The sequence below is a fragment of the Protopterus annectens genome, chromosome 6.part0 (assembly GCF_019279795.1).
Source record: "Protopterus annectens isolate FY-2018-M chromosome 6.part0, PAN1.0, whole genome shotgun sequence".
Taxonomy (NCBI): domain Eukaryota; kingdom Metazoa; phylum Chordata; order Ceratodontiformes; family Protopteridae; genus Protopterus; species Protopterus annectens.
The window spans coordinates 286,771,447-286,785,979 of record NC_056737.1 but is presented as its reverse complement, the minus strand read 5'-3'; the positions used below and the strand labels follow the sequence as shown (position 1 = coordinate 286,785,979).

The following is a 14,533-nucleotide window of genomic DNA, read 5'->3' as shown; positions in this document are numbered from 1 at the left end:
TCCTTTACTGAAGATAAGCATACCGATTAGAAAGACCAGGAACAGGCCTTAAAAAGTAATCTTAAGAGATGAAATGGCATATGACTAAAACAGCTAGAATAACAGTGCATGAACTCTACTCCAAAGAAACAAAAATTGTTTTGAATGAGCACACCTCAAACATAAATCAGAATAGCAGTAAAATTGTATATGTTTTGATACTCCTAGTAACTGTACTGAATAAAGCTGCTTACTACTTTATGGCTTGATACAATTAAGTGATTGTATTTTGTAAACTCACATTGCATGCTAACAACTTTATGGCTTGATACAATTAAGTGGTTGTATTTTCTAAACTCACCTTGCATGCTAACAAACACATTCAATAACTGAAAGTCATTTTGTGTTACTCATAATAATAATTGTGGAGTTCAACAATGGGGTGATATAGGTCAAAACTTTTCCTCCATTTGGCAGGCTAACTTAAGTAAAGCTGCATAATAGGATGCCCCCTTCCCAGACCCCCCCCACACCACACACACAACAATACCTTTTAAGATCTATATTGTATCACTGATGACAATTTGCAGAGGGGTCTATTTAAAATTTGTGTCTTTATTCTCTTACAAATTAAAGGCTAATTCATGCAAGCATTTTCAATTTATATTAAAAAAATTCTTAGCCTTGATTTGAGGGAAAGAAAAAAAAGAAAAACAAAACAGCTCAGCAGTTCATTTGTTACTGTTTAAATAAAATTTTGCAGGCGAGTCACCTTGACAATGCACACTAGCATCATTTATTTAACCTGTATCTCAGCTTTGTTTGTCTTCCTATCCAAATAGTTCACTATAGTTCTGGATGTTGAAGAAAATGAAGTGGAGGACATGTTTTTGTCAGGCTATTAGTTCATGGGGTCCTGTTCAATTACTCTGCTATATTTGCATTTAGAACTGCTTTGCTATTAGCAAAACCTATTTTTAATGTAGAATTAAACAGCAGAAATCTAAAGAAGTGATGCTAGATGAAAAAAATGTCACTTGTATTTTTGATGAACATCAGAGTTAAATGGTAGAATCCCTTACTAGACATAATAAGCAACAGCACTACAACATATATAATGTCAGTGTTACATATATAATTCTGTATACATGAGATAAGACACACAGTGAATATATCATTTTTTGTGACTGCACTCATAAAGGCTGATGGCTGTTGTCTCCAGGCTTTGAGGAGCAAAAAATGGTGAAGACTTTCACATATTTCTTACTCTGGTACCACGTTAGGGATGCAAATCTCAAAAACATTTCAGGCATAAAAAGCATTGTTATGCATTTCACTCTTTGCAAAACTTCAGTGATAACCATATGGCTAAAATCCAGATACTTGGAAAGGTAAGTCTGTTACATCGTGCTCACTGGCAGTGATGTATTAAATGCTTTTTATAAATAGAATTTTACCGCCTTTTGAGGTTGATATATAAAAAATGAAATTAATCAATTGAAATGTTATGCTTACATTTACAGAGTGAGATAAACAAACAGGTTTCCAGTTAAATAAAATTCTGGACACAACACTTTATATCTAAGTAGAGTGAACAAATTCTAGAAAGTAACTGGGTGAATCAAAATGCTGAACAGGATTTGTTAGGGTTACAACAATCCAGAGCAGGTCACAACCAGAGATTTAGAGCAGGAACTCATTAGGCATGTTACATTTGATAAAGCTAAGTGTGTGATATGTGCTTTATGTGGCTTTGTTGATGTGAAATGCGATTTTTTTTTCAATGAACACACAATGAATTTCTAGACAATGCAATTTGTGCATGCTGGATTCAGTGAACTAGAAATTATACAACCAAAATAGTGTAGGCAAGTCCTTACAAACGTCAGCTTCATGACTTCAAATAAACATTGTTATAGATAAGATGTTGTAAGCTATAAAAAATGATGAAGTCTGCAGGGTAATATGGCTTGTGGGTAAAACGCCATCTGTTCATCTGTCAGGGTATTCATAAAAATAGGTTTTCTAGGAGAGTTGGCTTTATATGACTAGGGCTGATAATGCTATATTTCATTACTGTCAAGACAGATGGTATAATTGTCATGGTTGCAGTCACTAATATAGTTACTCAGCTACATGCAACTGAGATGAAAGGTGCCATTCTATAAAACGGTGCATATCTATTAATCTGTGTTTGTGTGTTTAAACTTTACACACACATATATATGTGTGTGTGTGTGTGTGTGTGTGTGCGTGCGTGCGTGTGTGTGTGTGTGTGTGTGTGTGTGTGTGTGTGTGTGTGCATGTATAAATTCACATGGTATTTTCAAGTGCTTGGATCACTAATGACATTGGCATGTTTTTACACTGACTTCTATTTCTTCCTTTGGTAAATTAATGGCAATGGAGTAATTAATTGTGAGAATAGCAAACAGTGCAGTTAAGGAAGTTAATCCTTTTCCTGACTGATATGCCAACCTTTCAACTCTGTCTGATTTTGACTCAGATTTTAACTCTGTCCCTCTTAATCCCTCCTAAGACTGGTCACTTTGGAAAAAAGTGTTGTATTACACTTATTAAATCATGACATTAAGTAGAGTTATAGACTTCTTTTATTTCAAAAAAATGTATATTAATTCACATTTTCTTATTCTGTCAATCTCTATACTTAATAATACAAATATTTAAAAAATGTCCCTAATTATTTCTGGATTTGTCCCTGATTCCATTGAGAGATAGGAGTTTGGGATCTCAGAAGTAGTTTATACTTCACTTTTTAGGTGTGCAAATGCAAGTGGGGCATGACCTACCTTTTCTCATGTATACTTTTAATTGACTGCAGTCTGATATGGGAGTGAGTTATCAGAACCATGCTAAATCTGTTATCAACATCACCATATTTTATAATAAGAAAACTGTACTCCTAGTGGTAGCAGAAGAGCACTTGTTGCCAAATCAAAACCTACATATATACCCACATCAGAACCTTGCTTGCCCCTATATTAGAGGTTTGGCCATTCTCACATTAGATCCACACTCACTCCCATATCAGAAGAGGGCTTAGTCTGATAACAAAGGCAGACACTAGTTTGCACAAGCTTAATAGTACAGGCTTTCTTCACAGATCTATTTTTCTGGGCTGGAGGGTTGGAGTTGAACTTCAACTGGCACAGAAGTGGAGTTTAACTCTGTCACGTACCTCTCGATAGTCCCAGATTTTGACTCAGATTGTAGCTCTGTCCCTTATAATCTCTCCTAAAATTGTCACAGTAGTGAGAGAGACTGAGAGATGGTGAGAGAATCTATATGTGTTGTACTGGTACCTTTGTAATCAGAACATTTGGTAGTAACATTGCTTCTATGTAGGATATGACTTCACTTAATGGGATGAAACAACAACAAATATGGACAAAAAACAAATCCAAAAACAAAACTGCAGGAGCAGCATAAGACATAATTTCATGTATTTCTGAAGGGATTCTTTGGCAGACAAGCAGGGCAGAAGTGACCTGTGCTTGTGAACCAGTTTATATGCTGTGATAATGAGAGAGATCATCAATTACTAGGCTGGCTGTATGTTATGAACTGCAAAAAAATGCTTGTCAGGTATAGCCTGAAAAATAAAATCCCAACATGACACAAATACACCCCATGATAATGACTGTACAACAGCTAGACTTATGGACAGTGTAATTCGTTAAGGTGTTTTCACTTGTTTAAATATTCTGTATGTAATAATGCACTCAAAACATCAAATATGGCGCCATTGGTGTGCATTATAATATGTAATATAGTGGATGTGCTATCAGCTATTAAGTGTTGATATACAAATGTTTTATGGTTGATATACAAACTGCTGTCAGTCTGTACCTTTTAAGCAGTACAGCTATTAGACAATATTTCATTCTTTTGGGTTAGTATAGTTGTATTACTGAGTATACCTTTCTACTTCACCTCATAAACACAAGGTGCAAGGTTTGGTTCTGGCCTTGGGTTATTTGCTAGGGTTAAAATGGCCCTTCAGAGCAGTAAGCCTAATATTCACCTATGAACCCACTTAGTACTTGGATATTACAATTTGCAAGTGGGAGACTTTGCTAAGACAAATTAATTAAAAGTAAACATTAATATAAATATTGAAGACAAAATATATATTAAATTCACTGTTGTCTAGACAGGAGCATTGATGTGAACTTTAATTATGAATGTAATTTAGGAATTATTCTTGTGTGTGTCAGTATGCACCTTCCCTAACACATGCACATTCCTGTGTGTGTGTGTGTGTGTGTGTGTGTGTGTGTGTGTGTGTGTGTGTGTGTGTGTGTGTGTGTGTGTGTGTGTGTGTGTGTGTTGAGCACAGAAAAGAGAAAAAATAGTTCAGCAGCTTTGCGTTTTCTAAATTCAAGGAACCACTGTGTTACACAGTTAATAAAGTAAAAAAAAAAAATGACACAATGCAGTTTTACATTTGACAGACAACACCTGTGATAGATTCTTGCCACAGGATAGAATTACTGTCCATTCAGTATCATGGAAACTGTGGTGGCATATAAGGATTTGGTTTTCGTTTCATCATTTATGCCTTTTCTCCTTTACTGCATATATCTGTGTTGCTTAACAGTGATTTTAGACTGCCCTTTGAACCCTAGCCATGTATAAGGAACTAAGTATCTCTAGGAATATTTGACATTCAATATTTGGTATAGCAGCACTAAAAAAAAAAAGTTACTAGCACAGGTTATAAAGCAATTTCTCTCTCAGTGCAAACTGAACAGCACATGCTTTGACATTTCATTTTCCCTTAAATAACAATTTATTTAATTATGGTTCTCTTGATAACAGTCTGTGATTGAACTGGTCACAATGACTAGCTTTTGAATTATTTTTTTCTCAGAAAATATTGACTGCTGTATCTTTGTTTACTTTCTGAAACTCCCACTTAACAATGCTGCCCACTTACTTTGCTAAAATCATTATTAATTTTGTTCAGTCAATAGCAAAAGCTTATACCAGAGTGGAATAGCCTGCGCTGATTTTCTGTGGGCACATTAGAAAGCATCTAAGTGAAAGACTGACGTGATATAAGCAGTAGGCACTCATTATGTACGAACTGTAAGACTAAGATCTCTGTAAAACGATAAGAGAATTAAAAACATGTTAGCATGCCCAATGACATCTTTGCAAGTAATGAGAGTAAGGCTATTCCATTAAAGCAATCTGTGTTTGCTTTGTGATTTCGTTTATGTTCTCTTCTACTAAAATGGTATGACCTAATATATGTATCGATACATTGTCTTCCTTGCTAAGAAACAACACTCAGCACACTGCTTTAGTGTCTAATGGTTTTCAGTAAATGCAAACTAAACGGGACTTAAGGAGTTAATCTCTGCAAGGAGTCAATTCTATTTAGAGGACTTGTCAAGACTGTGTGGTATTCCTCTGTTCCATTTTTGGTCATTATCCACTGCCAAATATTAGCGGACCGGAGTTCTGCTGTGGTGACCCCTAACCGGGATAAGCCGAAAGACACAACAACAACAACTTGTGTTCCACTGATAATATTATAGTGAGCAGTTGACATAATGCACGTACTATGATTCCTCATGACTACATGCTTTTGGTATCAATTACTTGACAGTCAGCCCAAGTACAGTAATTCTTATAGTTTCAAAATAATCAGATTCACCATTGTGCAAAATCCAAAGAAGACATTTTTCCCAGGAGAAAACCCTACTGCAACTCCCTTGTTTTGGAGGACAATACCTCCATACCTATCTTACCTTACACCTCCATATCACCATACTTTTGTGCTGCCCCTAAGCCCAGCACAACACATTTCCTGACAGTACCTCTAAGCAAGAAAAGGAGCTGCAAAACTGGTAAATAGGAAAACAAAGAAATATTTCCTTTTAATATTGTTTTCAAGCAATACCTATAACTGCATAAACTTAATTTTGAGTTCAAATTTTCAAAATACCACCTATGACCACTACTGCTAGTTGCTTAACTCAAATCTAAACTGCAATTTAAGAGAAAAACTGGGAAAAAAAACGTGACTACAGTTCTTGCAGTACTAGACAGTATGTACTCCATAGCACCAGGGAGTAATACAGCTCTCAGGCAGGTACCCTGTTATCTTACCAGTAATAATATCCTCCATCAGATGGTATCACAGCACTGCATTCTGCCACCAGAGTGCATTGCAGATACAGGAAAATACTCTGCTACCTTCTCAGTAGTAATATCCTGTTCTACACATTCTATCACCAGGTAGCATTGCAGATGGATGCAGATACTCTGCTACCTTCTCAGTAGTAATATCCTGTTCTACACATTCTATCACCAGGTAGCATTGCAGATGGATGCAGATACTCTGCTACCTTCTCAGTAGTAATATCCTGTTCTACACATTCTATCACCAGGTAGCATTGCAGATGGATGCAGATACTCTGCTACCTTCTCAGTAATAATATCCTGTTCTATGCATTCTATCACCAGGTAGCATTGCAGATGGATGCAGATACTCTGCTACCTTCTCAGTAGTAATATCCTGTTCTACACATTCTATCACCAGGTAGCATTGCAGATGGATGCAGATACTCTGCTACCTTCTCAGTAGTAATATCCTGTTCTACACATTCTGTCACCAGGTAGCATTGCAGATGGATGCAGATGGTACAACAGTACAATCTGCTACCATCTCAAAGTGATTCAGCTGACAGAAGATCCTATGCTACCTTATCTGTCACATTACCCTAGATTGGAATATTACTATAATATTAAGGATTGGTTCGACCTGATACAGAAATGGTCTATTCTTTATGCAAACCAGAGCTGAAGGTCAGTGGTCTTGAAACATTACCAGCTAACATTCATAAGCAGCACAACTGCCTGGAAGATGATCTGTTTATTTTTCAAAGGCATGCCTGTGCCTCTGTGTTTTACCATGAGAGAGTGGGTGTGTATTTTTTCATCTCTCATTATCTGTTTTCAAACTTAGTATAATATCATATGAAAGAAAGAAGTAGCATATCTCTCAGTAGGTTACATGAAATAGCCATTGGTCAAAACCGCTTTTTTCCATGCCAAAAAGAGAGTTTGCATTTCTATGTAAATCTACATTCCAATCTATACATAAACATTTTTGATATTATATGCTATAAAACAGTAATGAAACTTTAAACTTAAAAGTGCTAATAAAGATAATAGCTTTGACTATGAATTTATTTTGTTGTATTGCAGGTTTCACAAGTAATGTTTACCACTTGCTTTTCATTTACAGTTCCTGGACATATAATATCTTCATTTACATGTCGGACAATATGATCTTTTCAGTCTGCCTCTGCTGAGATGCGCACATATTTGCTGACAAACAGTTTAAAATACAGTGAATAATTTCTGTCTCTATTTCCATGTTGTACTCTGTCATATTTCATCATTTTGTCAGACATATATCTTAAACAGTTTTATTACTCTACATTTCCAAAGTCTACCTTCAGTATCAATAAAGGCTTAGAATGCCTCTACCTATTAGTCAGGCCCCATGTTAGGAATTCATTTAGATTTGGAGGGTGCTTGCTGTACGCTTACAACCCGAGGAGAAGTTAAAGATATGCTACATCACCTATGCAGTGGTTCATATTACAGGAGACAAAATCCCCCACTGGACTGAGATTTTCTAGTTTAGATATTGCACACGTCTATATATATATATATATATATATATGGCAAATCAGCCTAATACGCATTTTACACAATAACAAACAGCTTTGACTCTGTTAAAGTGACTTGATCAGACTTATATAATGTACATTTACTAGATGCAAGAATCATGCCAGAAATTAGAGGTTGCACCTTATTTAGTCTTTATATAATGCTGCATTTGCGATGCAACATGGATGTACACAGATACAGTACAAAGATCAGTAAGCAAAACAGGAGTGCATTTTTTTTTCCAGGAAAAGATGAATCAAATATTAGGGATGATGAGATAAAGTTTGAGGAATGCCATCTGATAAATTCTTAAAGATAACTAAAAAAGTATTTGTCCCTGATTTTGGGCCTTTGACCCCATTAATTTTAACTTTGCCCACAATTCTTGTGCTAAGAAGTTGAAAGGTATTCTTACACAAGTGCGACAGTAAATAGGTAAGCTTGCAAGTAATGTTAAACACAGCCCAGCTATAATGATCCAGTAGTCCTTTCATGTACTTCTCTAAGTACTGTTAAACGATACTCTTTAAGGCTATCTGTTTGCCTAAAGCCTATACTGAAGCATAATTATGGTGGGGCAAAGGAGCCAGCTGGCCAGGTGCAAAGTATTAGGGAGTAAGATCAGCATTTTCAGTGCATTCTGTTTTGCATTTGTGGTCAAAACTGAAGTACTATGTTTAAAAGAATAGAAAAGCATTTTTTTTGTTTTGCTTCTCAAGTTAAACACTTTAGTCAGGACCTGGCTTACTTCTTAGAAGCATCATCATATCAGAGAATGATTTTTTTTTTTTTACCAAAGTTTGGGGGTAGAATTGCTAGCTGCACCTCTGAGCCTTTCTGATTATAACATTTGCCTTCTGGTATCTCAAAATAAAGGACAAAACAGGATGAAAAAGTGGTATGAAAAAGTTTTACACTAACAGATACATTAAATAAAACTGATGTGGCAAATTTTGCAAATAATGCACATCGGGCTGTAGAACAAACTTGATAGCATGTTTTATTTTAAAGTATACTCTTCATAGGAGGATCTGTGTATAGACTCATATCATTTCAAACGAGGAAAACAAAACCAGATAATATTTTAGAGCTCATGGAGATGTTAAGAAAATGTGAACTGCACAAAGTGTGAGATGCTAATTCTCATGTCATTAAACTATATTATAGTGTGATTAGACTTTATAAGAATATGCAAGTAAGAAGATCCTAGAATTTCTGCAGTTCAGGCATATCCCTTTAAAAAGACAATTCTAGATATGTTGGGCATCAAAGACTGTCATTTTTAAGTGTTTATGTTTTCTATTTTTTAGAAATGAATTTTGTCTTACCATGGCATATAGCTGCATTTCATCTGGTGTACTAATGTTATCGCATAAAGAAACAGATGCAGATTCACCTCTTCCTATTTCATTTTTTAGTTTAATTTGGTTAAAACACATGCAGTTGACTATTTATCTTTATTATTGAAAACATACTCGAAATGTTGAGTCTGCATACATTTGTGCAATACTCAACAAACAGTAAGAAGTTTAATATATCACTGAGGTGAGAACAAATATTTATATACCTTTTATGTTTTGATATTAATAATAGTTTTGAGTCAGTGTAGGAGTGAGTTGTCTATTCCAAATGGTAACTAGGAAGATTTATGAAGACTGTGGTAACATATGAAGAGGGAGGTATGTTCTAAGTAAAAAGATCTAATTATTCTGAACTGATCGAACAATTGTGTAGATGAGAAAAGGGACAAAATTTTAAGCATTATGATCATATGTTCGTGTGTTTGCAAACTATTATATAAAATAGAGATTTATGGAGCAGAAATATAGTTTTACCTCGGGTGATGTGTTTCTGGCCTACAAACTTTGATGATAAAAGTCTAGATTTACTCATTAGGTTACAGAGTGCTTGCATAAAGATAAATGTATATATGAGTTTATAATGAATACTAGCCAGTGGATTTGATCAAAACACAAAGCAAACTCACAGGTGATCACCATTAATTGCCACTAAGTCATGGCAAAAAGGTTACATTTTATTAAACTAATAGGTTACATTTCTAATTACAAAAGCAAAACAAAAAAACAGTTTTTTATCCACACACACACACACACACACACACACACACACACACACACACACACACACACACACACACACACACACACACCAGAAATATACCAAGTCAAGACTTATGTAATGGTTGATATAACAAACATTGACCGTTATATAATTCAACAAACTCCATACAATAAAATTATTGCAGCAAAGTCTCAAATAGCACTCAAGGAAACAGAGACAGCTATATGGGTGCATAATTTTTTTATTGAAAATCAACTTAGTGAAATTCAACTTTTCTAAAGCAGAAAATCTCACAAAAAAAACAGAACAAATGTTTTTGGAGGGGGCAAGCCTCCCTGCATCCCACATGTGGAGGGCTCCAACCCAATATATATATATATATATATATATATATATATATATATATATATATATATATATATATATACAACTCCACAGTTAAACTATAGTGAAAGAAAGGAAAGAAACACTGTAATAAAGTAAACTGCAATATTACTCATACATTTGCAAGAAAACTCATAGCAGTGCTCAACTTCTTTTATACTGTACAAAATCATTTGTTCTGAAGTTAGTTTTACTGCTTTAGATAACCTGAGTTTCAGTAAAGATATACACCCAGACTTGCACACGCACACACACACACACACACACACACACACACACACACACACACACACACACACACACACACACACACACACACACACACACACACACACACACACACACACACACACACGCAATTACATACTAACTATAATACCACTGTTAACTGAAGTAGGGAGTAACTCCAAGGCACTATACAACCTTGAACTTAGCAAACACAGTTATGGTCCCTGGGACTTCAGCAAATACCATATTAACCCTCAAATCCATTCAGAAAATCAAAAACTTAGATAGGGCTGAACTGACTCTTACTAGTCATGGCTGGTTTGCACCGTTAATTCATACTAGTCGCCAGTCTTTTCTGTACATGTCTCTCCTGAACATACCTCAGTACCCAAACTAACAAAAAAACCACAAGTACTTGAGGTAGCAAGTATCAATAAAGGATGGATAAATAAATTAATAAATACTTAATTGTTACATTCGATACCAAAGCTCCCAACCTACCCCAGTCACTGTTTTTTTTTTTAATATAAACTTTTCTAATTTGCACTAGATAACATTTTATCTTTCTGTAGCATCCTTAGGAAACCAGAATAACACCCTGCTTGACAATCACTGACACAGCGTTATCACTACCCCATAACATCTGATCAGCCTGGCAAAATGTAGCATGGTCCTCATATTAAAAAAAAATATGACGAAGATTCCTTCTCCTAACCAAATTATGGAATATGCGCCCTGTTTCTCTAAGACTCATTAATTTCATGTCTGTATTTAAAAAAAAAAACAGCCATGAAGGAACACCTGTTTGTGATGCAAAGGGTCTGGCATTGTGTAATTCCATCACATACGTTTCATATATGCCTTTTTTCCATCTCTCTGCCTTATAGCAATACTCATCTAATTTATCCTCTTTCTTTTAGCAGATCTATCCTCATCTTTTCCATCCTTTCACTTCTCCCTCACCATCTTTGTCTCACTTCCTGTCACTCTGCATGCAGCTTGCCCCTTTTCCTATACCTTCACTACACTCAGTTAACTATATATTCCCATTGTCATCCTGCTTCATTAATCAGTACCACTCATCTACACTTTTATCTCTTCAGTAACCAGACTTGCTATGACATTCTTGCCATGAGGTACTGGTTTCTTCCTTTAGGCTTTTGATTTGTTGTACCATGTACAGTATACCACCAGCTTTTTCTTTGTTGTCACTGAAATGAAATGGCACATTTTCTACTTACTGTCATGTCATATACAAACTAATCTGTAAATATATAGGTTCATGTCAACCTTACATTCGACTGTCCTTCTGGAAACTTCTTGATAGTTTGTACTCTGGATATACACATCAGGATAATTTTTGAAGGACATTATTGGCCGATGTCTGATCGTAAGGTGCTGTTTATTCCATAATCTTGGATGATATTATATAATTTATCTGTCTTGCTTTCTGTTACTGATAATTGCATTTACGTTACTTAAGTTAGTGGTAGGGCCACCAGTTTTTGCATTACATTCACAGTCCTTGATACAAAACAGGATCAGCCATTACGTTATGGACTAGGCAGAGGTAATCAATACCAAAGCTAATGGGGTGACTGATAGTTTGGGTATATCTTACATTTGAGTAACAGTTCCTTACACCTTTGGGTATATATTAAATCCCCCACCCCCCTTAGAATTTTTCTAGTAAGGAATTGTTGTATCTTTTCAAATTGTTTCAGGTGGCTTGTTAGAAGACAACAAATGCAACATTGTATTTGATAATGGTCTTATCAGCAAGGTATGAAATAGTACAGTGATCTGAATGATTAGATGTAACCTTTAGAATTAGATGTGTTCTAGAATATGTTTTTTTCTTCTAGCATTCGTAGACACACACTAGTCACAACTGAAATTGTCTACCATTGTTTGCAGATCCTTAACAACTGTATCATTTTCTATGCCTAGACTATTTGCATAGCTAGCATACTAGTCAGGCTTGAAGTTGTCGGCCATTGTTTGCAGATCCTTAACAACTGTATCATTTTCTGTGGTTAGACTATTTACATAGCTTGCATACTAGTCAGGCTTGAAATTGTCTGCCATTGTTTGCAGATCCTTAACAACTGTATTATTTTCTATGATTAGACTATTTGCATAGCTTGCATACTAGTCAGGCTTGAAATTGTCTGCCATTGTTTGCAGATCCTTAACAACTGTATAATTTTCTATGGTTAGACTATTTGCATAGCTTGCATACTAGTCAGGCTTGAAATTGTCTGCCATTGTTTGCAGATCCTTAACAACTGTATAATTTTCTATGGTTAGACTATTTGCATAGCTTGCATACTAGTCAGGCTTGAAATTGTCTGCCATTGTTTGCAAATCCTTAACAACTGTATAATTTTCTGTGCTTAGACTATTTGCATAGCTTGCATACTAGTCAGGCTTGAAATTGTCTGCCATTGTTTGCAGATCCTTAACAACTGTATCATTTTCTGTGCTTAGACTATTTGCATAGCTTACATACTAGTCAGGCTTGAAATTGTCTGCCAAAGTTTTCAGATCCTTAACAACTGTATCATTTTCTATGGTTAGACTATTTGCATAGCTTGCATACTAGTCAGGCTTGAAGTTGTCGGCCATTGTTTGCATATCCTTAACAACTGTATCATTTTCTATGGTTAGACTATTTGCATAGCTTGCATACTAGTCAGGCTTGACATTGTCTGCCATTGTTTGCAGATCCTTAACAACTGTATCATTTTCTATGGTTAGACTATTTGCATAGCTTGCATACTAGTCAGACTTGAAATTGTCTGCCATTCTTTGCAGATCCTTAACAACTGTATAATTTTCTATGGTTAGATTATTTGCATAGTTTGCATACTAGTCAGGCTTGAAATTGTCTGTCAAAGTTTGCAGATCCTTAACAACTGTATCATTTTCTGTGGTTAGAATTTGCATAGCTTGCATACTAGTCAGGCTTGAAATTGTCTGCCATTGTTTGCAGATCCTTAACAAATGTATCATTTTCTATGGTTAGACTATTTGCATAGCTTGCATACTAGTAAGGCTTGAAATTGTCTGCCAAAGTTTTCAGATCCTTAACAACTGTATCATTTTCTGTGCTTAGACTATTTGCATAGCTTGCATACTAGTCAGGCTTGAAATTGTCTGCCATTGTTTGCAGATCCTTAACAACTGTATCATTTTCTATGGTTAGACTATTTGCATAGCTTGCATACTAGTAAGGCTTGAAATTGTCTGCCAAAGTTTTCAGATCCTTAACAACTGTATCATTTTCTGTGCTTAGACTATTTGCATAGCTTGCATACTAGTCAGGCTTGAAATTGTCTGCCATTGTTTGCAGATCCTTAACAACTGTATCATTTTCTATGGTTAGACTATTTGCATATATTGCATACTAGTCAGGCTTGAAATTGTCTTCCATTGTTTGTAGATCCTTAACAAATGTATCATTTTCTATGATTTGAGTATTTGGACATCTCTCGCCTTCTTTTGCTAGTATTTTGGACTAAGCCAAAGCTATGAGTTGACAATGGCCCAAAGTCAGGAACATTTTTTTAATATTACTGTAATTCACTTAATAATGTCATAAAACAAGTTTTGGTTTAACTCATATTCTGACAACAATAAGCAGTGAGGATTTCTAATGTCTGTCATTACAGTCTCTCTGCATTCCTCTGTGATTTACCAGAAAATTATTATTTTTGTGTGTGTGTGGGGTGGGGTTGAGGCTAGGGGGCATTCCATGACTAATCATCTTTGTTGTTAGTGACAGTCTGAATGTGCAGATGTGGATATAGACCGGGGTTTGATTAGAAGAATTAAAATGATAATTAATGTCTTCCAACATTTATAATTTTTAGTACTGAGAGAGCGAGCATCATTCTGTAATCATGTTGAGAGCAGACATTTCTAATGTGTACAAACAAGCAACTGATGAACTAGGTGCTCTTTAAGTTTTTATCAACTTCTTGGTGCTATCTAATTACCTTAATTATTTAATCAGAATTCAATTACATTCCCATGAAATGATACTTATAACCCATATAGTTGTTGTTCATCATGAAAATGGAGCTGATTACTGTTCATGTAATTTAGTTTTCATACACAGGTTCACTATAACTGTTCACCTTTT

The 14,533-nt window shown here is 35.3% G+C and overlaps 1 protein-coding gene across 1 annotated transcript in view; it reads left to right on the top strand.

The window, feature by feature from the left end:
* The window catches only part of LOC122803823 (neurexin-3-like), a 2,450,564-nt gene extending 2,438,304 nt beyond the window's left edge, over positions 1-12,260 (top strand). The window contains exons 20-21 of the mRNA XM_044073508.1: positions 12,111-12,169; positions 12,252-12,260. Of these exons, the coding sequence (XP_043929443.1) occupies positions 12,111-12,169; positions 12,252-12,260 (68 nt within the window). The remainder of the gene's footprint in view (positions 1-12,110; positions 12,170-12,251) is intronic.
* The last annotated feature ends 2,273 nt before the right edge of the window (positions 12,261-14,533 follow it).